At 55.4% G+C, this 25,950-nt stretch overlaps 3 protein-coding genes across 4 annotated transcripts in view; 1 reads left to right on the forward strand and 2 right to left on the reverse strand.

Annotated features, from left to right (window-relative positions):
* The window catches only part of MROH1 (maestro heat like repeat family member 1), a 66,823-nt gene extending 52,324 nt beyond the window's left edge, over window positions 1–14,499 (reverse strand). For both annotated transcript variants that reach the window (XM_082674582.1, XM_082674581.1), the window contains exons 1-3: window positions 14,458–14,499; window positions 1,206–1,283; window positions 122–267 (exon numbers count right to left, since the gene is read on the reverse strand). In XM_082674582.1, the coding sequence (XP_082530708.1) occupies window positions 122–267; window positions 1,206–1,283; window positions 14,458–14,488 (255 nt within the window). In that variant the 5' untranslated portion in view covers window positions 14,489–14,499. The remainder of the gene's footprint in view (window positions 1–121; window positions 268–1,205; window positions 1,284–14,457) is intronic.
* Window positions 14,500–17,837: 3,338 nt separating this feature from the next.
* Window positions 17,838–21,991, forward strand: LOC309835687 (testis-specific serine/threonine-protein kinase 5-like; the record flags this gene model as incomplete). The annotated part of the gene is given in 11 exon segments (XM_082675300.1): window positions 17,838–18,049; window positions 19,300–19,561; window positions 19,922–20,029; window positions 20,196–20,407; window positions 20,479–20,534; window positions 20,824–20,843; window positions 20,847–20,944; window positions 21,038–21,153; window positions 21,471–21,608; window positions 21,682–21,858; window positions 21,861–21,991. Coding segments are annotated over 11 exon segments (1,530 nt in total).
* Window positions 21,992–22,058: 67 nt separating this feature from the next.
* HGH1 (HGH1 homolog) lies at window positions 22,059–24,831 on the reverse strand (the record flags this gene model as incomplete). Its single annotated transcript, XM_082674800.1, has 6 exons — window positions 22,059–23,246; window positions 23,332–23,454; window positions 23,543–23,634; window positions 23,836–23,934; window positions 24,033–24,133; window positions 24,206–24,831. 6 exons carry the CDS (start codon window positions 24,829–24,831, stop codon window positions 23,067–23,069), a joined length of 1,221 nt encoding a protein of 406 aa, XP_082530926.1. The 3' UTR covers window positions 22,059–23,066.
* Window positions 24,832–25,950: the final 1,119 nt, after the last annotated feature.

The following is a 25,950-nucleotide window of genomic DNA, read 5'->3' on the forward strand; positions in this document are numbered from 1 at the left end:
CGATTTTCTGCCCACAGCAGCACGGCTCTGCACTCCGGACCCAGCCAGCCGGCAGACCCCTGGCGCAGACCCCGCCCCGCAGGCCCCGCCCCGCAGACCCGCCCGGCAGGAGCAGCAATACCTTGTCATGCAGCCGCAGGTGCTCCTCGCAGGCGCGGAGAGCCTCCTCAGGCTGTGACTCTCCGAGGGCGCACAGGGCGCCACACACCTGCTCCTGCACCTGAGGGTCCTTGTCGGTGACAGCGTCCAGCAGAATGGTGAACAGCCCTGCCGTGACAAAGCCCAGTGGCGTAGTCAGGCCCGGCCCCGACCCCGCCATCGCTACGCTCAGCCTCTGAGGACTCGGCCCCACAGCTGGAGGAGACCGCCGCGCCGGCCTGGCCGCTTTGCAGCCTCCACTGCGCTGGCCGGGATCTCTGGGACCCACTGGCCGCCTGCTCTGAGGTCACTCCAGCCACCTGTACCCCGACCTTCCAGGCCAGGCCACGTCTGCTCCACGTCTCCGGCCCCGCTGGATCCGAGCTCCTATAAAAGGCAGGCGGTGCAGACTCAGGGCCCCTTCGGAAGCTGCCCCAGGTGGCCCTCTGGCCCACACTCTGCCCTGTGCTTGCCAGGCGGCACCCCAGTCCCACCAGCTGCTTTCGCAGACTCCTCACCCTGGCAACTCCCCACACTCAGATCCAGGCCTCCGCCCCACGGACAGGACCCCCCATCCTCAGTGCCCCGAGAGCTCCGGGCGTGTGCCCGCCAGCGGTTCGCAGACCCTCACCCTGGGGGTGGAAGCTGTGGGGCAGGAACACCACTCCCAGCCTCTGCCCCGCCCGGGGCCATGCCCTCAGCAAACAGCTGGCCCTGGCTGCAAGCAGAGCGGCCAGCCAGAGTGGATGCCGGCCCTGGGGCTTCTGTAAGAAGGGACGAAGGCTCAGGGACCCTCCCACATGGAGCACGAAGCCCCCTGTGCCAGGCAAACGCCGTCCCCCATGCCAGACTGAGCCTGTGGCCAGATCTGGACCTCTGCGTCAGCATCTGCAGAGACGAGAGCTTTGTTTTCTTTTTTTTTTCTAATGGAAACTTAGAGAAAGTGTGTTCGTGCAAGCGTCATTCCTTCCAAGCACATTTACTCAATGCCACGGGCTCCTCTGTGTCCCAAACTCAGAAACCGGCAGGCATGACGTGGAGACCTGCCAAGAGCCCCACACACTCACTCTTCACGTATGACTCGCTCATTGCTGTGGCCGTGGCTTCCTCTCGCCCGGTGTGAACATGGACAGCTGTCTTCAAACCTGGAGCAACCAGACGCGCAACATTTAAGTCATAAGCCTCCTCAGTTTTTGAGCAGTTACTCTGTTTGTGTAAAACACAAGGTTTAAACAATTTCGCCCTGGGGGAACTGTCTCTGCCACAGTTTGGCTGAAAGGCGTGCGGAGGACGGGAGGCACCGTCCCCTCAATGGTCACCGGCTCTCCTCCACCCCAGCAGCTGTCAGCCCCGCCGATGCGTGGCCGGCCCACCAGGGCTGGTCCTGATTGGCCCACGGTGGCCTGGGCAAGCGTGTTACCACCCCCAGCTACAGCATCTCCCTTCACTCCGTGCGCATCAGGTCTGGTGTCGCTGGCGGTCTGTGCGGAGCAGGGACACCCTCCCTGAGAGCCAAGAGCAACAGCCTTGGTGGCTGCGGGGCTGGGACTCCCCATGCCTGAGATCCTAGCACAACGTTAAATGAGCCTCCTGCTGGCCGAGAGACTGGGTGGGCAGCACAGGGACCTGGTGGGCTCCCTGGCGCCTGAAACCAACCATCCAAACAGCACACGGGATCCAAACACCACACGCCTCGAAGCGCCACTTGCAACAGATGGGCCCAAAGGATAAAGCCCATGAAATGCGCAAGCGGCCCCCACTTCAGCACGTGGCCACATGCTCTGCCCTACGGCACACTCTCCGAGGACCTGTACGGTGCTGCTTTCTCACACTAGTGTTCTCGATTTGCTGGTCACCACCCTTCATTCCCCAGTCACCACCGATTCAGAAAAGGCTGAAGGTGGAGGCAGCAAAGGAGAGACGCCTGGCCTTGCTCCCGAGCATGGAGGATATGCTCATGTGGTTGCGGCCACACGGGAAGGGGGCAGTGAGAAGTCACCTAATGCGGGGACAGGGTTAGGGGGTGGAATTAAAAATAAGTGAGAGGGCTTCCCTGGTGGCGCAGTGGTTGAGAGTCCGCCTGCCAAGGCAGGGGACACGGGTTCGATCCCTGGTCCGGGAAGATCCCACATGCCGCAGAGCGACTAAGCCCGTGCGCCACAACTACTGAGCCTGTGCGCCTAGAGCCCGTGAGCCACAACTACTGAGCCTGCATGCTGCAACTACTGAGCCTGCGCACCTAGAGCCCGTGCTCCGCAAGGAGAGAAGCCACTGCAATGAGAAGCCCATGCACCACAATGAAGAGTAGCCCCGGCTCTCTGCAACTAGAGAAATCCCGCGCACAGCAACGAAGACCCAATGCAACCAAAAATTAATTAATTAATTTTTAAAAAATAAGTGAGAATTCTAGATCAAGAAGGCACACTGGTCCTAAGCATTCACCCATCCCACCAAAACCTCAGTGAAATGACAGAAAAGATGCATGTTTTAAAAGAACAAACCCACAAGAGCACTAGAAAACAAGAAAAGATAAAATTAGCAGACCAGAAGCTTCCAGGAATCCCGGGCAGACAGAAAGCAGATGGAGAGGACTGGTTTGAAGCTGGTGGCATCAGCAAGGTGTTTCCCCTTTCTGGAAAGCATCTGAAAATAACAAGGAAAACAAGAAATAAAAACACATGTTCCACTGGCAGCACAGCAAGAAGGTGGCAGAAACCGCCCCCCTGAAAAGCTGAAAGGCGGAAGCGCCACAGCCAGCAGGCAGGTGTGAGGTGCACCGGCCACAGGCTTCAGAAAGCCCACAGGACACTTCTCAGAGGCAGGCACCCCCGCACATGGAACCCACATCCTGAGTTCCCAGAACCGGTCTGAGTTTACAAGGCAAGCAGCCAGTTCCTGGGGCAGAGGCTTTGCCCTGTGGAAAGATACAGCTATGTCCACGCCTCAGAGCAAAGGGGCTAACCAGCTCCAGCTGGAACATCCTTCACACAAGTGCAGACAGCTGTGCTCACTCGGCTCGAGTCGCAGCAAACGCAAACAAGCATAAGAGACGTCAGCCCCCAGCCCACCTGGGAGGGATGGACCCGTTTGCCATCTCAACCAAAACAACTAAGAAACTGAACAAAACACGTGAAGCCATAGTTCTCAGGCTGTTGGTCAACAGGAAACGAAGGGCAGGAAACCCTGAGGTCACTCCAGCTCGTCACCTATAGGGCACATCCAGCTGAGGACACTCAGGAAGGCCCAGAGTTAGGACGGGGAGCATCTTGGGAGGCCTGAGTCTTGCTGGAGTTTGGAGGGTCTAGTGCCAGAGAGAAGTCCAGAGACCTGCAGAGGGTCTCCTGGTCACTCAGTTGACTTACTGGCCAGCACAGGGGCAACAGAATAATGTCCCCAAAGATGCCCATGCCCTCATCCCCAGAATGTGAATATGTTACCTTATCTGGCAAAGGGACTTAGCAGATGGGATTAAGGGTACAGACCTTGAGGTGGAGAAATTACCCTGGATTATGTGGGTGAGACCAGCCTAAGTTCTTAAAAGCAGAGAACCTTTCCCAGCTGTGTCAGAGAGCTGAGATGGAAAAAGGGGGAGAAAATCAAAGCATGGGAAGAAAACCCACCATGGCTGGCTTTGAAGATGGAGGAAGGAGGCTCTGAGCCAACGAATGTGGGCACCTATAGAAGCTGGGAACAACCCTCAGCTTACAGTCAGCAAGAAGACACGGACTTTGGTCCTACAGCCATAAAGAACCAAATTCTGCCAACAATCTGAAACAGCAGGAAACAGATCCTCCCCAGAGTCCCCAGAAAGGAGCACAGCCCTAGCAACCCAATTAGAGCCCCATGAGATCCACGTCAGCCTTCTGATCTTAAGAACTTTAAGATAATGAATATGTGTTGTTTAAGCCACTAAGTTTGTAGTAATTTGTTACAACAGCAATAGAAAACCAATACAAGCACGATGTTTAAGAAGAAATTACGGTGGCGCAGTGGTTAAGAATCCGCCTGCCAATGCAGGGCACACGGGTTCGAGCCCTGGTCCGGGAAGATCCCACATCCCGTGGAGCAACTATGCCCGTGCGCCACAACTACTGAGCCTGTGCTCTAGAGCCCGCGAGGCACAACTACTGAGCCCACGTGCCACAACTACTGAGCCCGTGTGCCACAACTACTGAAGGCCACGTGCCTAGAGCCCGAGCTCTGCAACAAGAAAAGCCACCACAATGAGAAGCCTGCGCACTGCAACGAAGAGTAGCCCCCGCTCGCCTCAACTAGAGAAAGCTGCGCGCAGCAACGAAGACCCAATGCAGCCAAAAATAAATAAATAAATTTATTTTTAAAAAAAAAAGAAGAAGAAATTACACAAGGCCAGGAAAGGAGCCACCCAAAAGGATTAGCAGCAAATAATCCCTGGAGCTCACAATGAGGCAGGAATGGGCCTGCTCCCAGCAATCGGGGGAAACACCACAACTCACAGGGTTCTGGGAAGGGCACTAAAAAAGATTTCAGCTCAGTAAAGAAGTAAAATTAGGGAGTTCCTTGATGGCCTAGTGGTTAGGATTCCAGGCTTTCGCTGCCACGGCCCGGGTTCAATCCCGCAAACTGTGCCATGCAGCCAAAAAAGACAAAGAAAAAAAACAAGTAAGATTAGCCCGACGCTAAATGCCATTCTGGTTTCACCTAACAAAGCTAAAAGCAAGACCTGAAAAGATCAAACTGTTCCCAAATAACTTAGCCACAACCCAGCACAAAGCTTGAGAATAGTAATAGGAACACAAAAACATCTAGCACTAACAAAGTAAAATTACAATGTCTGTCATCCAATCAAAAATTACCAGGCAGGGACTTCCCTGGTGGTGCAGTGGTTAAGAATCCTCCTGCCAATGCAGGGGACACGGGTTCAATCCCTCGTCCGGGAAGATCCCACATGCCACGGAGCAGCTAAGCTGGTGCGCCACAACTACTGAGCCCACGTGCCACAACTACTGAGCCTGCGTGCCACAACTACTGAAGCCTGCACGCCTAGAGCCTGTGCTCTGCAACAAGAGAAGCCACCGCAATGAGAAGCCCGTGCACCGCAACGAAGAGTAGCCCCCACTCGCCGCAACTAGAGAAAGCCTGCGCAGAGCAACGCAGACCCAACGCAGCCAAAAGTAAATAAATAAATAAATAAATTTATTAAAGAAAAGAAATTACCAGACATGCAAACAGGCAAGAAAACTCAACCCATAATGAGGATGAATCAATCAATAGACACTGACCCAGAAATGATGCAGAGGAAAGAATTAGTAGTTAAGGACATTTAGATTATAATTGCATTTCATACATTCAAGAAACCACAGGGAACACTGAGTATGTTAACATAAAGAGGCTAAAGTACAAGAATGGGAAAAGAAAAACAAGGCTGACAACTAGTCATAAAAAAGCTGGAGTGACTACATTAATAGTAGACAAAGTGGATTACAGAGACACAACAATTCTAAGCAGTTATGCACCTAATAACAGAGCTTCAAAATACACAAAATCAAACCTAATAAAAACGCAAGGAGAAAGAGACAAATCCAAAATACAGTAGAAATTCAGCACCCCTCTGTCTGTAATTGTCAGAACAAGTGTACAGAAAATTGCTAAAGGTGCAGGAGACCTGAACAATACCGTCAACCAACTTAAGTCGTATTTATAGAACACTGTATTCATTAACAGTAGAATATGTATTTTTTCCAAAATCACATGAAACATTTACCAAGACTGACCATATTCTGAGCAATAAAACAAGTCTCAATAAGCCTAAAAGAATTCGAGTCATACAAAGTATGCTCTCTGAGCACATGGAGTTAAATTTGAAATCAATAAGAGAAAGCTATCTGAGAAATCCCCAAGTATTTAGAAACTGCTTAATATGCTTCAAAATAATGCATGAGTCAAAAAAGAAATCAAAAATGAAATTAGAAAGCATTTTGAAGTGAATGAAAATGAAGACATCAAAATTTGTGGGAAATGTATAGCACTAAATGTCTGTATTAGAAAAGAAGAATGACTTTGTGAATTTGAATAAAAGAAACCTAATTTAGCAGGGAGTGCGGAGGCCAGAGTGGGAGCTCCTGTGCACTGCCACTCCAGGTGAATCACAGACCCAACAGGAAGAGTCATGACTTGCATTCCCCGCAGGAAGATGTCTCTACTTTAGGACCCTGGCAAGAGGAAGGAAGATCTCTCCTTGCCCGGCAACAAGCCCAGCAGATGGGAACCCTCTCAGCTCAGGCACTGGGAAGCCATCACCATCCTCAACTCTCCCATCCCTCTGGTGGACTTTCCTTCAGAGCAGCCCCTCCCAACTTCCTCCTTTTTCTCTGCAAAGTAACTTCCTCTCCTTTGTTTGCTGGACTAGCCTATAGTTTTTGCTATGCCATGGCTGCAATTCTCTGCTATTCCCAAATAAACACATTTTGCTGGTAAAATAACTGGCTGTTTTAGTTTTAAGGTCAACAACATCAAATTCCACCTTAAGGGACTCCCCTCGTGGCGCAGCGGTTAAGAATCTGCCTGCTCGGGGCTTCCCTGGTGGCGCAGTGGTTGAGAGTCCGCCTGCCGATGCAGGGGACACGGGTTCGAGCCCTGGTCCGGGAAGATTCCACATGCCACGGAGCAGCTAAGCCCGTGCACCACAACTACTAAGCCTGCACTCTAGAGCCTGCGAGTCACAACTACTAAGCCCGCATGCCACAACTACTGAAGCCCGTGTGCCTAGACCCAGTGCTCCACAACAAGAGAAGCCACCACAATGAGAAGCCTGCGTGCCGCAATGAAGAGTAGCTCCCGCTCGCCGCAACTAGAGAAAGCCCACGTGCAGCAACGAAGACACAACACAGCCAAATAAATAAATAAATTTATTAAAAAAAAAATTCCACCTTAAGAAACTAGACACTCAAAAGAAGCAAAAGGAAATAATAAGTATCAGTACATAAATCAAAGAAATAAAAAACAAAGAATAGAAAAAAAATCAAAGTACCAAAGGCTAGTTATTTGAGAAGATCAATAAATTTGATAACCTCCAGCCTGACTGATCAGGAAAAAGAGAGAAAACACAAATTACCAATCTTATGAATGAGAACGGTGACATCACTACAGATTCTACAGATATTAAAAGGATAGTAAGAATATATTCTGAATAACTTTTTGCCAGTAAATTGGACAACTTAAAAGAAATAGACAAGTCAATTATATCTCAATAAAAAATTATAAAAATTTAAAAAATAAGAGAAATAGGGCTTCCCTGGTGGCACAGTGGTTGGGGGTCCGCCTGCCGATGCAGGGGACGTGGGTTAGTGCCCCGGTCCGGAAAGATCCCACATGCCGCAGAGCGGCTGGGCCCGTGAGCCATGGCCGCTGAGCCGGCGCGTCCGGAGCCTGTGCTCTGCAACGAGAGAGGCCACAGCAGTGACAGGCCCACGTACCGCAAAAAATAAGTAAATAAGAGAAATAGACAAGTTCCTTGAAAGACAGACTATCAAACCTCACTCAAGAAAAAACAGATAACCTAAATAGCCCTATATCTAATAAAGAAATTGAACTTGTAGTTAAAAGCCTTCCCACAGAGAAAACTCTAGGCCTAGATGACTTCCCTGGGGAATTCTGTCAAACATTTAAGGAAGAAACAATACCAACTATATACAAATTCTTCCAGGAAAACTGAAAATAAAAAGCACTTACCAAGACTTCCCTGGTGGCACAGTGGTTAAGAATCCACCTGCCAATGCAAGGGACACGGGTTCGAGCCCTGGTCCAGGAAGATTCCACATGCCACGGAGCAACTAAGCCTGTGCACAACAACTACTGAGCCTGCGCTCTAGAGCCCACGAGCCACAACTACTGAGCCCGCACACCACAACTACTGAAGCCCGCACACCTAGGGCCCGTGCTCTGCAACAAGAGAAGCCACCACAATAAGCCCGCGCACCGCAACTAGCAAAAAGCCCACGCCCAGCAACGAAGACTCAATGCGGCCAAAACTAAATAACGAACTAAATAAAAACACTTACCAACTGATTCTCTGAGGCCAGCATAACTCTGATAACAAAACCAGACACAGATACTACAAATAATGAAAACTATAGACCAATACCCCTCATAGACACAAATTTCTTGACAATATTTTATCAAATCATATCCAACATGTAAAAAGGATAATACATCATGACTAAATTGGGTTTATCCTATGAATGCAAGGTTGGTTGAGTATTTTAAGTGCAGCCGATGTAAGTCACATTAACAGACCAAAAAATAAAAACCATATAATCATCTCAATAAATGCAGAAAAAGCATTTGCCACAATCCAACATCCACTTATAATAAAAATTACCAACAAACAGGAATAGAAGGGAACTTCCACAACCTGACAAAGAGCACCTAAGGGAAACCTATAAGAACATCCTTAATGGTAAAAGACTAAATGCAATCCCTGTAAGATGGGGGACAAGGCAAGGATGTCTGCTCTCACCCATTCTATTCACTATCATACTGGAGGCTCTAGCCTATGCAACAAGGTAAGGAAAACAATAATATAAGGCATCCAAATTGAAAAAGAAGTAAAACTGTTTTTATTCACAGATGATGTGGCCATCTATGCAGAAAATCCTACAGAACCTACAAGTGGGACCAGATCAATAAGTCAGCTAGCAAGATCACAGGATATAAAATTAACATTAAAAAAGCAACGTATGGGGCTTCCTTGGTGGCGCAGTGGTTAAGAATCCACCTGCCAATGCAGGGGACACGGGTTCGATCCCTGGTCTGGGAAGATCCCACATGCCACAGAGTAACTAAGCCTGTGCACCACAACTACTGAGCCTGCACTCTAGAGTCCACGAGCCACAACTACTGAGCCCGCAAGCCACAACTACTGAGCCCACGTGCCACAACTACTGAAGCCCGCACACCTAGAGCCCGTGCTCCGCAACAAGAGAAGCCACCGCAGTGAGGAGCCCACGCACCATAATGAAGAGTAGCTCCCACTCGCCTCAACTAGAGAAAGCCTGCGCACAGCAACAAAGACCCAACACAGGCAAAAATAAATAAATTAAAAAAAAATTAAGAACAATAAAGCAACTGTATTTCCATATACTAACAATAAACAAAAATTGAAAAAGCCACACCATTTGCCACTGAGCAAAAATTATATGAAATATTTGGGGATAAATTTGACAAAAGGTGGACCTGGTGAGAGATAGTAAAGAAAACTTAAATAAATGGAGAGAAATACGGTACAAGGATATCAACTTTTTACAAATGCATCTACGGATTGAAGGCATTCCCAATCAAAATCCCAGAATGTTTTTTGTAGAAATTGACAGACTGATTCTAAACTCATATGGAAATGCAAAGGACCTAGAATAGCCAAGACAACTCTGAAAAAAAGCAAACCAAAACTAAACTGGAGAACTTACACTACCTGGCTTCAGGACTTATATGTCCAGTTTTCAACAAAGGTACAAAGGCAACTGAGTGAAGAGATAGTCTTTCAACAAACAGTACTGAACAACTGGACACCCACATACAATAAGTAAACTCCAATCTATACCTCACACCACACACAAAAACTCCAAATGACCCACAGACCTAAATGTGAAACTTAAAACTATAAAACTTCTGGAAAGAAACATAGAAGAAAATATCCATGACTGACACCAAAAGCAAAATCTATAAAAGAAAAACTTGATAAACTGACATTTGTCCAAGCACTGCTCTTTGAATATGCTACTAAGGGAGTGGCAACTGAACGAGTGAACACCTCTAAGGCCACCACTCAGTGACAGACATGCCATGATCAACGTCAGCGCCCCCCCCACCCTCCTCACTCCACCCCCACACTGCACATCAGACAGCAGATGCCCTGCTCCTTCTCTGAGAGCTGATCCCTGGCGGCCGCCTCACCTAACCCTGCCTTTGGCCACTTCCTCCACGCTGAGTGCTGGCCTTTGTCAAACGCAGGTCACATCACGTCACACCGCTTCTCACTGATCTTCACTGTTGCCCACAGAATCAAACCAACACCTTCAACGAGGGCTGTCGCAACCTAGACCCAAGCCCCTCTCTGCTTCTCTCTCGCCCCTCACGCTGCAGGCGTCCAGCACCTGAACGCCCTGGGCCAGGGCTTCGGCTCTCGCACCTCTGCTTCTGTTGGTCCCTACGAGTACCCTGCCCCGCCCTGCCCCCTCCACCCCGGGAAACCCACTCATTCCTCAAGGGCCAGTCCCTTAGCGCACCCCTCCAGCGGGTGACCCAGTGTTCCTGCGGCCCTGGCTCCTACGGGGACTGTGGCATCAGTTCCAAACAGTGACAGTTGTGCGTGCCAGTCCACTCCAGCGCACTGTGAGTGGGGAGAAAAGTTGTGGTTTATATCCTGAATATGCACGCAATTTCAAAAAACAAACTAAAGCTGTGCATTGAAGGAAAAGACCCAAAGTCCTCCCATAAGACTCTATATTATACAACTGTCGAGTTTCCTTCATCTAGAAATATGTGAGCCGGGCTACTGGAGGGCACTTGATAAAATGGTTCCAAAGTTCATATGGAAGAGTCAACAGACAAAAGTAGCCGACTAAATTCTGAGAAGTATGTGAGCAGGATTTGTCCTATGTTACGTTAAAACGTATTAAAAGGCTACCGTAATTAAAACTATGCTGTTGTTCTAAGAAGAGGTGAACAGATCAACAGGACTGTACAGAAAGTCCAGAAATAAACACCAATAAGGAAGAAAAGGAGGATTTCAAATAATGAAGACAGATTAGCCAATAGTGTTGGAACAGCTAGTTAGGCACTTGGGGAAAAAAATTAGGCTTCCCTACATCTTTCCTTACCCCAAAATAAATGCTAGATGGATATAAGTGTTACATGTAAAAATGAAATGTAAGTCCTAAGTAGAAAATACAAGTACACATTTTAGAGTCTTGGAGTAGGAAAGGACTTCCTAAGCCAGACACAAAAACCCACACACCTTGATGAATGTTGTTCAGTTGGACTATATAAAATTTTTTAATTTCTGAAAGTCAAAAACACACATAAATTGAAGACCACATCCATACACATACACCTAAGCCCACAACCCCACACTCTCACAACTCACCCCATCCTCAGTGGAGCATAAAGTAACTAAAAGACAAAGCAGGTCCAACCGTTCATAACCGTTCATAATCAAGAGGCGAATCTGTCTCCTACTAACACGCAAAGGAGCCCATCCGCACCAACAAGACGAACAAGAAGGAGGGCGGTATGCAGACGGCCAGTCCAGGACTGGGCTCTGCCCGCGTCACGAGTGAGCCGCTGGGAGTGAGGCCTGCACACAGCTGCGCTCTGCCAGCACCAGACGTTGTCAGTGCTGTGGCCACCACACAGGTGCGAACAACCAGCAGAGCCTGTGGAGTGTCCCCCACAAGCCCAAATGGTCGCGCTGCGTGACGGGATCATCCACCTCTCGCCATCCGTCTACAGAAGCCCTCCCGTGAGTGCAGATGTTAGAAAACACACGTGTCAATCAGGGATCTGGTTAGACTTTTTAAAAAACAAGCACTGGAAAAAGGTGGCTGTCAAGTAAGTATAAACTACCTGGCTGGTGGAAGAGCCGGGCTTGACCGGTTTTGTAAGTTTCCACCTGCTGCCCCTGCCCCAGGCCAGGAGGTCTGTGGAGCAGACAGACCTGTGAGCACAGAGCTGACGGCAAATCGAGGTGAACACGCTGCAGGGGAAGGGGGTGCAGAGACGGGGACGGGTCTGGGAGGCTCCCCGCGTCCCACAGGATGCACTGAAGAGGCACCATCTCCTTTAATCTGCACGGCCAAGCAGGTCTGCGAGGCACGTGCTGTCAGCAGCTGGTCAGCGATGGGGCGGGACTTCCGCCGGGACTGGCTCCTGCACTGCCCTCCTCCACACCTGCCCAGATGCTCCCAGCACAGGGCACGGAGCAGGGCCAACAGGGTCCTCCTTCCCACGCTGGACGCGCTGTGGGTGAGCGTGGAAGCAGCTCCCTCCTCCCTCTCCCACCCCTCCTCCTCGCTCACCTGTACTCAGCATTCATTCAATGGCATTTAGTAATGCCCACTAGGTGCTGCCCCCACCCACAGAGCCCCTGGCCTGAAAGATGCCCACTTGTATTATGGCTGCCACATGAACTGGCACACGCTAACAGAGGTGCTGGGCCAACTTTGCTGAGCCGGAGAGGGGTCAGAAGTGGCTGTGGGAGGCCAAGGAGGCCACACACAGCCCAGCCCAGAGGCAGCCAGGAGCTGGTCTGGAGGGTAGGTGTGTGAGGGGAGACTGGGAAGTCAGGAGGCCCTGGGGGGTCGCAGGAACTCCCCACCCCCACCCACGCACAAGGCCCAGGGTCTTCCCCTCTTAGCACAGGAGCTAGAGAAGGAATCAGCTTCCAGAGTCACCGACAAGAACCTGGGCAGATGACCCAGGAAGCACAGTCCTTTGAGAACACCGTTTCTCAACATAAGCCATGCCAAGCGGTGTCCCCCCAGAACTGGGTGGCCCTCCAGCTCAGTGGAGAAAGCACGTTTCTCACGACGTCCAGCAGCCACCATTCCTTGAGCACCGAGCAGGAGCCTTCCTGGGGCCCTACCTCGAGAAGATCAAGTAACTCAGCTCCACAAAGGGGCTCACGAGATCTGGGGCTGCTGATCACAGACAAGCAGCGAGCCGGCTGCCCACCTGGGCCTCGGTGGACCCTGGTCCGAACTAAGCACAGACACCTGCTTCCAGGCACAGGCGGCAGCTGTGAGGGTGAGGGAGCCGGCAAGCAGCCACGGGCTCCACCTCTGATCCCCTGAGGGCCCTCAGCAGGCAGCAAACAGCCCTGGAGGAGTGAGAAACTGCAAGACGCAGGTCCAAACAATCCACCGCAGCATGGACGTCGGTGTCAAGGTAACCAAGACAGCTCAACTCCAGGTGATCCTATTCTGACACCAAAGAGAGACGAGAGACACGTGCTTGCGTGAGCCATGATGGCCGAAGACCCTGCTGACAACAGCATCCCCAGGCCCTTTGGCTGCCAGGACCACAGGGGCAACCACGTCACAATCATGCCACCACTCAAGTGTCCCACACTGATGATTCCCTCATGGGTCTCCTGGGGCCCAGCGCCTGCTGGCCTTCTCCATCTGGACCACCATCGCCACGCACACTCAACGGCTCTAACACCATCGTCACCCCGACTTCTCCCCGACCCCCACCTCACCTGCCTCTTTTCCTGTGTCATCGTGCACTCAGCTACGTGGGTCAGAGGTCAGCATCACCCCCTCCTGTTCCTCTATCTCCCTTCCCACACCCTACAGTGACTCACTGACCACCTTCTTCCCCACCTCTACCACCATCCCTTTCCAGGGTGGTCCCCTCAGCCAGCCTCCACCCCAACCCCACCTGCCCCTCGCACCAGGCAGCCGCTCCCGCTTACATCCCCACACCCGCCCCCTCTGCCCCCCGCACCCTTTTGTGCCTCACTGCCCTTGAGCTTACCAGTCAGCCCCGCCCCCACCCCGGCTGGGCCGGCAACGGGGAACCTCAGGCCCTAGCTGTGCTGGCGCTCCAGGAAAACCAGAACCCAAACTTGGGCCTAAGGGCCCAGGGGCTGACTGGGAGCCAGCCCTGGCCTAGCACCACGGAGCTCTCACCTGGATTGAGAGCGGGACGTCCTGCAGCCCTCCAGCTTCACGCCTACCTTACATGACCAGTAATCCTCAGGACTGTGGACAAAGTACCTCCCTGCTCTACAGTCAAAGAGAAAATGGAACGAATACAACGGCCCCTGCGCGTTGGGACTCTCGGGTTTAGGCTTAGCTTCCCATAGGGAGGACCCCGTTTTCCCCCCGGGGAAGCAAGGGCGTGAACCACACGCCTCCGGAGTGACAGGCGCTAGGACTGGGGACCGAGCGCCCCCCAGGGAGGAGACGGGCACAGAGACCAGGTACTCCGAGTCCCACCCTGGGAGGGGACGGGCACGGGGGCCGGGCTCCCCATGCCGTTGCGACGAAGAATGTGAGCGGCTCGGCTCCCAGGGCGCTCTTCCGGGTTGTGACGCGGCAAATGCGGCTCCGCGCGCAGCTGGGCGCACCTGAGCCCGGGGAAGGGGGTGGGCTCGGCCCCGCGACGCCCGGGACCCTTTCCGCGCTCGCCCGGTGACCTTGGAGAGGCGCCCCCTGACTCGGTTTCCCGCGGCGGCCTGGCCAAGGGGGCGGCCCGAGAGTCCGCAGCCCAGGCTTCCCCGAGGGGCGCCTCGCCGAGTTACCGCCGCCAGCCCCGATCCCGGGCCCCGACCCCATTTACCTGAGGAGCCGCGGCAGCCGCAGCCCGGCATCCGCCCTCCCGCCTGCCGCTGACCGGAGTGGGCGGGGCCACGCGGCGAGGCCACCGCCCCCCCCGCCAACCGTGGCCCGGCGCGCGGCAGCCCGGCCCCGCCCCCAAGCGATCTCTGCGCTCACTGGTCGGAGGTGCGTCCCTCTCGCCCTCTCCACCCGGTCCCCCGAACCCCAGAGAGTGAGAGTGCGCAAACTCCGCCTCGCGCTCGGCCCCGCCCCCTGCCGCCCCGTGACCGCCACACCTGACTGTTGGGCGCCAGTAGGGCAGCCCTGTCGGCCTCAAGGCGTGCGGCCGGCCACTGCGCAGGCGCAGGACGCGGCTCCCTTCCCACTCTGCTGTGTCCTCGTACGACATTTACACCGCGATGATCCCGGCACACAGACACCGCCCCACATACCGGGAGAGGCATCGGCGACGCCGGCTCGGCGCGTCAGTGCGCCCAAAGCCGGTCCTCTCACAAGCACATACCTGTCCAGGTACGCACGCCAGGTGGGCCTGACCGGGACACACACAGGCACTGTCATGCCCTATATCTCTCACACATGCACACACACTGAACACCCAACCAACACCCGAGAGACCCAGGGCCGAGGAACCCTCCGCAAAAAGGTACACACACGCAAACTGGAGGCACACGTCCAGTATGCCAACAGACCGTGGGAATCAAGATGAGCAGCCATAGGGCTTCCCTGGTGGCGCAGTGGTTGAGAGTCCGCCTGCCGATGCAGGGGACACGGGTTCGTGCCCCGGTCCGGGGGGATCCCACATGCCGCGGAGCGGCTGGGCCCGTGAGCCATGGCCGCTGAGCCTGCGCGTCTGGAGCCTGTGCTACGCAACGGGAGAGGCCATGACAATGAGAGGCCCGCGTACCGCAAAAAAAAAAAAAAAAAAAAGATGAGCAGGCATCAATGAAACTCCTAGGGACTTCCCCGGTGGCCCAATGGTTAAGAACCCACCTGCCAATGCAGGAGACACGGGTTCCGGGTTTCAGCCCTGATCCGGGAAGATCCCACATGCAGCGGAGCAACTAAGCCCGTGCACCACAACTACTGAGCCTGCACCCCAGAGCCCGCGAGCCACAACTACTGAGCCCGCAAGCTGCAACTACTGAAACCAAGCACCTAGAGCCCATGCTCCGCAACAAAGAGAAGCCACCACAATGAGAAGCCTGCGCACCACAACCAAGAGTAGCCCTCGCTCCCACAACTAGAGAAAAGCCCAGGCCCAGCAACAAAGACCCAGCGCAGCCAAAAATAAATAAATTAAATAAATTTATTTATTTATTTTAAAAAATAAAACTCCTAGAAGAGAACATAGGCAAAACATTCTCTGACATAAATCGTACCAATGTTTTCTTAGGTCAGTCTTCCAAGGCAATAAAAGTAAAAGCAGGGCTTCCCTGGTGGCGCAGCGGTTGAGAGTCCGCCTGCTGATGCAGGGGACACGGGTTCGTGTCCCGGTCCGGGAGGATCCCACGTGCCGCGGAGCGGCTGGGCCCGTGAGCCATGGCCGCTGAGCCTGCGCGTCTGGAGCCTGTGCTCCGCAACGGGAGAGGCCATGACAGTGAGAGGCCCGCGTACCACAAAAAAAAAAAAAAAAAGTAAAAGCAAAAATAAATAAATGGGACCTAATCAAACTTAAAAGCTTTGAAACCATAAACAAAACAAAAAGACATCCTATGGAATGGCAGAAAATATTTGCAAATGATGCGACCAACAAGGGCTTTATTTCCAGAACATACAAACAGCTCATAGAAATCCATAAAAAAAAAAAAACCCAATCGAAAAATGCACAGAAAGGACATCCCTGGTGGCGCAGTGGTTAAGAATCCGCCTGCCGGGCTTCCCTGGTGGCGCAGTGGTTGGGAGTCTGCCTGCCAATGCAGCGGACACGGGTTCGAGCCCTGGTCTGGGAGGATCCCACATGCCATGGAGCGGCTGAGCCCGTGCGCCACAGCTAATGAGCCTGCGCGACTGGAGCCTGTGCTCTGCGACAGGAGAAGGCCACGACAGTGAGAGGCCTGCGCACCGCGATGAGGAGTGGCCCCCGCTCGCCGCAGCTAGAGAAAGCCCTCGCACAGAAACGAAGACCCAACACAGCCAAAAATAAATAAATAAATAAATTTATAAAAAAAGTACTAGGTTCTGCAAACAGTAGAAGCTTTGAATTCACAAAGAGGGAAAGCCACATCCTCACTACAAATGTGATACCCCTGTGGGCACACCTCTTTGGACAAGGGTATAAAAAAAAAAAAAAAAAAAGAATCCGCCTGCCAATGCAGGGGACATGGGTTCGAGCCCTGGTCCGGGAAGATGCCACATGCTGCGGAGCAACTAAGCCCGTGCACCACAACTACTGAGGCTGTGCTCCAGAGTCCGCAAGCCACAACTACTGAGCCCACGTGCCACAACTACTGAAGCCAGCATGCCTAGAGCCCATGCTCTGCAATAAGAGAAGCCACTGCAATGAGAAGCCTGCACACCACAACGAAGAGTAGCCCTGGCTCACCACAACTAGAGAAAGCCTGCAGGCAGCAACGAAGACCCAACTCAGTCAAAAGTAAAATAAATAAAATAAATACACTTATTTTTTTCAAATGCACAGAAGACGTTTCTCCAAAGACATACAGATGGCCAATAGGCACATGAAAAGATACTCAACATTGCTAATTATTAGAGAAATGCAAATCAAAACTGCAATAAGGTACCACCTGACACCAGTCAGAATGGCCATCATTAAAAAGTCTACAAATAACAAATGCTGGAGAGGGTGTGGAGAAAAGGGAACCCTCCTACACTGCTGGTGGGAATGTGAAGTGGTGCAGCCACTATGGCAAACAGTATGGGGGTTCCTCAAAAAACCCAAAATAGAGTTGCCATATGAGCCAGCAATCCCACTCTTGGGCATATATCTGGAGTAAACTATAAGTTGAAAAGATACATGCACCTCAGTGTTAATAGCAGCACTATTTACAACAGCCAAGACATGGAAGCATCCTAAGTGTCCACTGACAGATGAGTGGATAAAGAAGATGTGGCACATGTATACAATGGAATACTATTCAACCATAAAAAAGGATGAAATAATGGCATTTGCAGGGACATGGATGGACCTAGAGATTATCATGCTAAGTGAAGTAAGTCAGAAAGAGGAAGACAAGTATAACGTTGCCCTCCCCTTGAAATACCTGACTCAGCTTCTCTTTTCCTAACCCCCAGGTCAGTAGCAAACCAGTTAGTTTGCCCAGATTTTCTATACTCCAGGCAGTTTGCTAGACAAGGGTTGTGGGTGAGCAACGGAATATCAAACACCAGCCTTGTTCTCAAGCAGCTCACAGTCCAACAGGGATGACAAAACGTGCCACAGCAGTTCAATTCCGAGCATTCCGAGGCTCTCCCTGCAGTGGGAGCACCCTGTGGACCGTGGATCCCGGCGAGGACAAGCCCAGTCCCCAGCCACTGCCAGGACGGCAGCCCCCAGCCACTGTGCCGTCCAGCTCACAGAAGAGAGACTACGACTTGGGCCTCAGTTGTGTCGTCTGGAAAGGGGGCATCGCTTGGTGTTACTCAGATTTGAAATCCTGGGTGTGAACTGCCTGCCACAGGACAGGCACGTCGGGTGCGGTCTGTGCACAGGAGCAGGACTCTGGGAGCTGGTAGTTGCCCCTTAGAACAGCACCTGGCTCACAGCAGGCACTTAGGAAACATTGGCTCCCCATGGTAAAGGCACTCACAGAAGACTCCAGGGGCCAGGAGAAGGGAGGGACCATGCTGGCGCATCTCTCCTGGAGCTGGGGTTTGAGGTGGACCCAGGCAGGGGCGAGGGTTACTTGCTTGCTTGGGAATGTGTCATCAAGTGTGTAGACAGCTCTGGGGGAAAGGCCTCTGCAGCAGGTCTTGGCCTGAGCAGAAGCTTCCAGGCCTGAGCAGAGGAAGGCTGGGTGGCTTTGGGAATTCTCTGGCTGGCCAGTGGTTTTTTTGTTTGTTTGTTTTTGTTTTTTGGCTGCGTTGGGTCTTCAGTGTTGCACGTGGGCTTCCTCTAGTTGCGGCGAGCAGGGACTACTCTTCGTTGCAGTGCGTGGGCTTCTCATTGCAGTGGCTTCTCTAATTGGGGAACAGACTCTAGGCGCGTGGGCTTCAGTAGTGGTGGTTCGTGGGCTCTAGAACACAGGCTCAGTAGTTATGGCGCACGGGCTTAGTTGCTCCGTGGCATGTGGGATCTTCCTGGACCAGAGATTGAACCGGGGTCCCCTGCATTGGCAGGCGGATTCTTAACCGCTGTGCCACCAGGGAAGTCCCCAGGCCAGTGGATGTGACTTGGCACTTTCACTGCCAAAGGCCTGGATTCAATCCCTGGTCAGGGAAATAAGATCCTGCAAGCCTCACAGCACCGTCCAAAAAACGCCTCTTTTGGCCCTTGGGGTTCTCACCCCAGAGAATGGGCCTCAGGCAGGGCAGGGCTGGTTCCAGCAAGATGTTCTTAGGGCAAGCAAGTCCTGGGGGATAGGACACCCCCTTTGAGGGCGCACTGCAGGTGCAGCTATAGAACCTTCCACTCTAGAATCTGCCCCCGCTATCCCAGAGCCTGCCTTCCCCGTGCCAGTCTATGGTTGTGCAGCTGTGTTAGCCTCCCACCCCGAGTTCTCAGTCCTGGGCCCTCCCGTGTCTCTGCCCCAGTCCCAGGAAGACTTCAGAAACTCGGCTGCAGCCTTGAGGGGGCGCAGGTCCCAGCTGGCCTCCTGCAGTCCCATCACCCCTGTCCCGCTAACAGGTCAGGCCTCAGTCACGCCTCCCGCCCCCCATCCCCAAGGCCCTGCGGTGAGCTGGATGGCCCCAACCCCTTCCGCAGTGCCCCGACCTCCGGAAGGTCAGACCAGACCTTCGTGGACCAGAGAGCCTTCGTGGAGCAGGTATGCGAATGCAGAGACAACAGCTACCTGCCTTCCTCCAAGAAGATCGGCTCTGGGGCCTTCTCCAAAGTCCACCTGGCCTACGCCACGCAGGAGCGCACACAGCACAACTCCAAGCTGGCCTCTGACCTGCGGGGTACGTGCCACACCACAGAGAGGCAGGCCACCTCCTCCCCATGGGGTGGGGGATCCGCGGTTCACCCCCCAGCCCAGCCCTGAGGCCCCTGTCCTAACCCCACTCAGGCACTTTCCAGGTGCTCTGGCCCCCTCCTGGTCCTGCATCCTCCCTGAAGGCCAAGGCTCGGGCAGGCTGATCACTCCCAGTTCCTGGACCCCTTGAACACATAAGTGCCTGGGACAGGAGTGAGCAGGAGACCAGAGCTGCCCCCCAAGGACACTGCTCACCGAGCCTTGCCCCGGCCAAGTTCAGCAACATGCACAAAGGCCACAGGGCCTGTTCTGCCACATCCCGCCCCCGAGGGGCTGTGGTCTTCGCACAGTGGCCACCCTCCACTCCCGCAGGTGGCTATCAAGATCGTCTCCACCGCTGAGGCCTCTGTGGAGTTCTCCTGCAAGTTCCTGCCCTGTGAGATCTCGTCACTCAGTGCTACCTACAAGCACCTGAACGTGGTGGGCAGAGACCCCAAGACATCCTGGTCTCCTCCTGCCCAGCCCAGGCCTGCCGCCTTCCCCTCCTGGGACCCTTACGCTCGAGCCCAGCCCCATCCTGAGACCCCAATCCAGTGCACCTGACGGCCCCTCCTCGGGGTGATGGCAGGCGGGCGGGATCCAGTAGGTGCAGCTCTACGAGACCTACCGGAACAGCTGGCGCGCCTACTTGGTGCTGGAGCCAGCGGCCCGTGGTGACCTGCCGGAGCACATCAATGCCGTGTCCGACGACTGCCGCTGCCCGGGGCTGGAGCAGGGGGCCCACAGGCTGTGCTGGCAGCTAGCTAGTGCTGCGGCGTGCTGCCCCAGCTCAGGCATGGCAGTTGAGGGCGCCGCCCAGCCCACCCGCCCACCACATGGAGAGAGCCGCCTGAGCTCAGGCCCAGCCTCACCTCCGCTTCCCCATGCAGGGACCTAAAGTGTGAGAACGTCCTGCTAGATGACCGAGGCTTCCTAAAGCTGAGCGGTGAGCCTGCGGCCCAGCCCGCAACCCTGCCCCCAGCCTGCGCCAACTGACTGAGGTCTTCGACTTCTGCGGGCCACATTCCCCACTCTCGCCCCAGCCAGGCACCCAGTGTCTACACTGCTTGCTCCAAACTTCTGACCCCAGCCTGCCTTGTCCTTCAATCCCCCTAGGAGGCCTACACCCCACCCTCGCCCAGAGCCACACTTGCAGTCACCCCACACACCCCGTGCCCACCACAGGAGCCCACTTACACCCCGCCCCCCCCGCCCTCCCTGTATGCCCCCTGCAGACTTCGGCTTTGCCAATCGGTAGGGGCTTAAGAACTCGCGGCTGAGCACCTTCTGCGGCTCTGTGGCCTACACAGCCCTGGAGGTCCTCACAAGCAAGTACAGCGGGGAGCAGGCTGACCCGTGGAGCCGGGGAGCACCACCTCACAGGCTCCAGGACCCCTAGGGAGGGGAGGGGAGGGGAGGGGGCACGCCCTGGGAAGCCCACGCCCCCAGAGGTGTCATCCTCTACGCCATGGTGACCGGGAACCTGCCCTTCAAGGAGCGCCAGCCCCACCGCATGCGGTACCTGATGCGCCAGGGCCCCACCTTACGGCCAGGCCTGTCCCCAGGTGAGCGCCTCCACCCTGTGTCCCTCCCCGGTCCCAGCCCGCACCCAGGTGGGCGGCAAGAGAGAGCTGGGTCCAGAGAGGTGGAAATGTGTTGGCGGCCCCGCTAAGCCTGAACCCTGCGCTAGCCCAGGGCAGGGCGCCTCACCTCTCTCTGCCTGTCTCCCCACGTGTGAAACACGGACACCCTACGGCCGTCTGGGAAGACTGAACGGGATGACACCTCCAAGCTGCCAGCATTGTTGGCCGTGATGGCTGCGGGCTGGGGCGCGAGAGGGCAGTGGCACCTGTAGGCCGCATCCTTGAGCCCTCACCCGCAGAGTGCCAGGACCTGATCCGAGGCCTGCGCCAGCTGCGCCCGCGAGCGCGCCTGGGCCTGCAGCAGGTGGCCGCGCAGCACGGGAGGCTGCCCGCCGCACATACGCTCTTCCGCACCGTGCTCGGCGGCGTCACACCAGGTGCTGCATGCCCACCAGTGTGGGCAGGTGGGCGGCTCCTCAGCGCCCCACCTGACCCTCCCACTCTGGTCAGTTGCAAAGAAGCCCGAGGAGTGTGAGCTCCCAACGTCCCCGGACAACGTGGAGCCCAGCGCGGACTCAGATCCCCCAAGGCCGCTCCTGCACCTGCGGCGACCCCAGCAACAGTGCACCCCCCTTGAGAGTGCCTCTGGTCCGGCGCCCGAGCCCACGGAGTCTCCCCCGAGACGAGGTGCGACCCTGCCGGGCTGGGACTCTGGAGCACGGAGACGGCCAGTCGCGCGGTGAGCCCCTCCAGGCGTCCGCTGTCGCCACGCTCCATGTCTGCCATCCGGATCGTGCCTGGACACTACTTGGTTAACTGAGGGCGGGCGGGACGGTGGGGGCAAGGCCAAACAGAGCGTTTATTCTGTGGAGCCAACGGTGTGGACTTCTCAACGCGGGAAGAGGGCCGCGGGCCTTGGGGCATCTGGAAAACAGTCCACACACCTCCAGGCCAGAGCTTTCACTTATCTGGGGGGAGGGAGGGAAGAGAGAGGGGACCGCAGAGGAGGGAGGCACCCGGCACCCATGAAGAAGCCAGCCTTGATGGGCGTGCCAGGGGACGGTCTCCAGCTTTGGAGGGTGGTCAGGGGAAAGAAGAGCCCAGGGCAAGGCTGCAGGCACATCAGGGAGGCTCTCAGCTCGGCAGGCGAGGGGCTCTGGGGAGCTGAGGCTCAGGCAGGCTGACCAGCGAGAGGGCCCAGCTAGCGGGGGAGAGCGAGGGCATCAGCTCAGTCCAGGACTGGGAAATAGGACTTGAGGAGCTTGCAAAGAGCGGAGGGCAGGTTTGGGCACAGGTCAAGTGGAAAGGTGGGGAGCATGAAGGGGAGGCAACGCCCAGCAAGTGCTCCGAGGACAGGCCACAGGGGTGCAGCCCTGGCTAGACCCCACGACAGGCTGTGGCTGGTGAAAACCTCAACAGGTGAGCCCTTTGAGGCTGGGTCTCCGGCAGGGCCCCAGGATGGAGGGGCCTGGGGTGGGACTGGTACCAAGGGGCACTGCAAGCACCTGGGTGCCCCCCTATGCCCAGACCCCCGTAGCACCGTTGGCACTGGGAAGCTCCAGCTAGCCCCTCGGGCTTGCAGTGTTTTTCTGTCCGGCCCTGCTGGCCATCCCCGTGGAGATACCTGAGCAAGTCACAGGGTTGGGCCAGCTCTGGCTGAACAGTCCTCCTCTGAGCAACCAGCCTTCTTCCTGGAGCCAACAGGGCACAGGGAGGCACCCTCAACCCTCAGCAAAGACCTGGAGCTTAAGAACAGCTCTGCTTCTCAGCAAGGCGCACCCTCAGAGCCAGGGGACCCAGAGGCCTGCGGGCGGCTGCACACAGACCCGGTCTGGGAGGCCTGGACGGATGGCGAGCAGAGGTGGGCCCAGGGCTGGCGGCAGGCTTCGCGGGCCTCAGGTGGGTGCAGCTCCCTCTGCGCGCGTCTCTGGGGCCACAGCTCCAGCTGCTGCCGCACCGCTCGCGCTGCTCTGCTCCTGGCGGTCCTGCTGCTGCAGCTGTCGCTCAATATCCTCAGGTACTTGCACCTCTAGCAGGTTTTCCATGCCATGCTCTGGCTCATCCCCAATGAGAACCTGCCAGCAGGGCAGGCAGGGTAAGCAGGTGAGCAGCTGGCTGGCACACTGTGGACATCCACCACTCCCCCAACCCTGCACCCACCTGGATGAGTTTCTCACAAGTCACCCGCACATCGGGCTCTGGCTCCCAGTTGTGCAGCTCGCGCAGGATCAAGTAGGCTCCCTGGTCCCTCACCTGCTTCCGACCAGGTGCCGTGGCCGTCAGCTGGGAGAGGGCAGAGATTATCCAGACGTCAGTGTGCTAATATGTAAGTGTGCGGGCGTGACATTAATGTAGCAGCACGCCGGCTCACCAGCATGATGGCCTCAATGAGCATCTTGCGGATGTCGGCATCAGGATCTCGCTGCTTGTCTTGTGGCAGGTATTGCAGGTCAACGGGCAGCCCTAGGAGTGAATTCACTGGGTCCCTATGCTGGCCCCTGGTCTGCTAGGCAAGACCCTGCCATTGTAAGGCCCATCTGTGTTCAGCAACTCCCTGCTAGAAGGTTCCAGAAGGGGCCCTGATCTGGACACTTCCTTCTGCCTCTCCCCCACTGGCCTCCCCTCCTGCCAGACCAACCCTGAGGCTCGACCCAAGCCACTCACGCTCCATCTCCTCCTCGGAGAAGTCCTCAGGCCCAGCCAGGGGCAGTAGCAAGTAGGGGAGAATGTCCACCTCAGGCCCAAGCAACCACTCATGGTGTCCTGGGGAGAAACAGGAATGGAGGCCAGTCCAGAGGGGCCCCAGGGTCCAGTCTATTCCTCCCACTCCCCGACACGGCAACTTCCTCACCACCACTCACGGTGCTCGAAGCAGCAGTTTCGCAGTGTCCCCACCACCCCGCCCCTGCGCACCGAGGAGTCCGGGTATTGGGTAAGGGGCAGCAGCCGCTGGACCACGCACCTGGAGGGAAAAACCACTCAGTGCCGTCCCTGCTCATTTCCACGCCCTCCCCGCGAGCGCCCTGGGCTTCACCTGTCGTGATTCAGCAGGAAAGCGCGCGTCGCAGGACGCTGGCTGAGGTTGGAGAGCATCGGCCCCAAGTAGTGCAGGGGCGCGCGGGCGTTGTAGCCGGGAGTGCACAGCGCGAGCACCAGCCGCTCCAGGCCCGACTCCCCGGGCTCAGCGGCCGCCAGCGCCGCCATCAGCGCAGTACATGGCACCGGCTCGCGGCTGAGGTTAGCCAGCACGGCGGCCGCCTCCTCGGCCCAGGGCCACTGTGGGTCCAAAGCGCAGCCCAGCAGGCGGGCAGGTAGTCCGGGCTCGGCCGCCAGCAGCGGCTCGTGCAGACCAGGGTCGGCGGCCAAATTGACTAGCGCGCGAGCGGCGTCTCGGGCCGGGGCGGGAGGAGGGGCCACCGCCAGCTCCACCAGAGCCCGCAGCAGTGCCGCCTGGCCGGCCAGCAGCGTGCGGCCGGGCCCCGAGCCGGTCAGCGCCAGCACATGCTGCGCCGCCGCCGCCTGCAGGTCAGCCCGCGCCCCGAGCGCCAGGAAAGGCAGCAGCTTCGCCGCCTCCGCCTTCGGGCCGGCCTCCACTATCGGCGACCCTACGGAGGCGAGGCCACCAGCTGACCCACCCACGACCCCTTCGTCCTCCCGCATGCTTGTCGGCGTGCTCCGCTGCGCAAGCTCAGCTTCGCGACGCGCCTGCAGGTGGGCAGCGGCCCCGCTCTGCAGGGTACCGGAAGCCCCGGTGACCAATCCGAGGCTACCGACTCCGCGCAAGGGGCGGGACCGGCGCGCGGAGGCGGGGCCACGCCAAGGCCCGGGGGATTGTGGGATTGGTTGCCGGCCAGAAGCCGGGGACTTCGGGCTCTGCGCGGTGGTGGGGGTCGTGCAGGGACAAGCTTTGGGCCCCGGCATGGCACCGTCCCTTGGGGGTCCTGCCAGCCGCTGATAGCAGACCGATTACATTCCCTCTTCCTTCATGATTGGCAAACATCCGTCTTCGCGGGAAGAAAAGCAGGATCAATTACAGTGATTGCCTTTCTAGTGTATCCCTGGCATACTCTCCGTTTGATCGTGATATATTTTCGGTTTTATATGTGGTTGTATTCAGTTTAAGAAAAAAAAAATTTTTTTTAATTTTTGGCTGTGTTGGGTCTTTGTTGCTGCGCGCGGGCTCTCTCTAGTTGCGGCGAGCGGGGGCTACTCTTCGTCCGGGTGCGCGGGCTTCTCACTGCGATGGTTTCTCCGTCTCGGTGCGCGGGCTCTAGGCGCGCGGGCTCAGTAGCTGTGGCGCACGGGCTTAGTTGCATCTGCGGCATGTGGGAATCTTCCCGGACCAGGGCTGGAACCCGTGTCCCTTTCATTGGCACGCGGCTTCTTAACCACTGCGCCACCACGGAAGACCTTATTGGTCTTGTTAAAGAACCACCTTTTGGATTCATTTCTTTATTGTTTTCTTTTTCAAGTTTATTGATTTCTACTTTGACCTTACTGTTTCCTTTCTTCTGGTTACTTTGAGTTTAATTTACTGTTCTTTTTCTAGTTTCTTAAGGTAGAAGCTGAGGTCATTGATTTGAAACCTTTCTTCTTTTCTAATATAGGGGTTTCCCCACAATTATTACCTGACTCATGGGTTATTTGTTATGTACTTTACTTTTACATAGGTTATAAGCCTCTTAATAGATATTATTTTTGTTTCACACTAAGGGCTAGGACAAAGCCTCTAGGGGCAGTGATGCCCAGAAGAGCCACTTACAGGGAAAAATATGGCCC

This window comes from Grampus griseus (assembly GCF_964374135.1).
Source record: "Grampus griseus genome assembly, chromosome: 17".
In the NCBI taxonomy this organism is placed as follows: domain Eukaryota; kingdom Metazoa; phylum Chordata; class Mammalia; order Artiodactyla; family Delphinidae; genus Grampus; species Grampus griseus.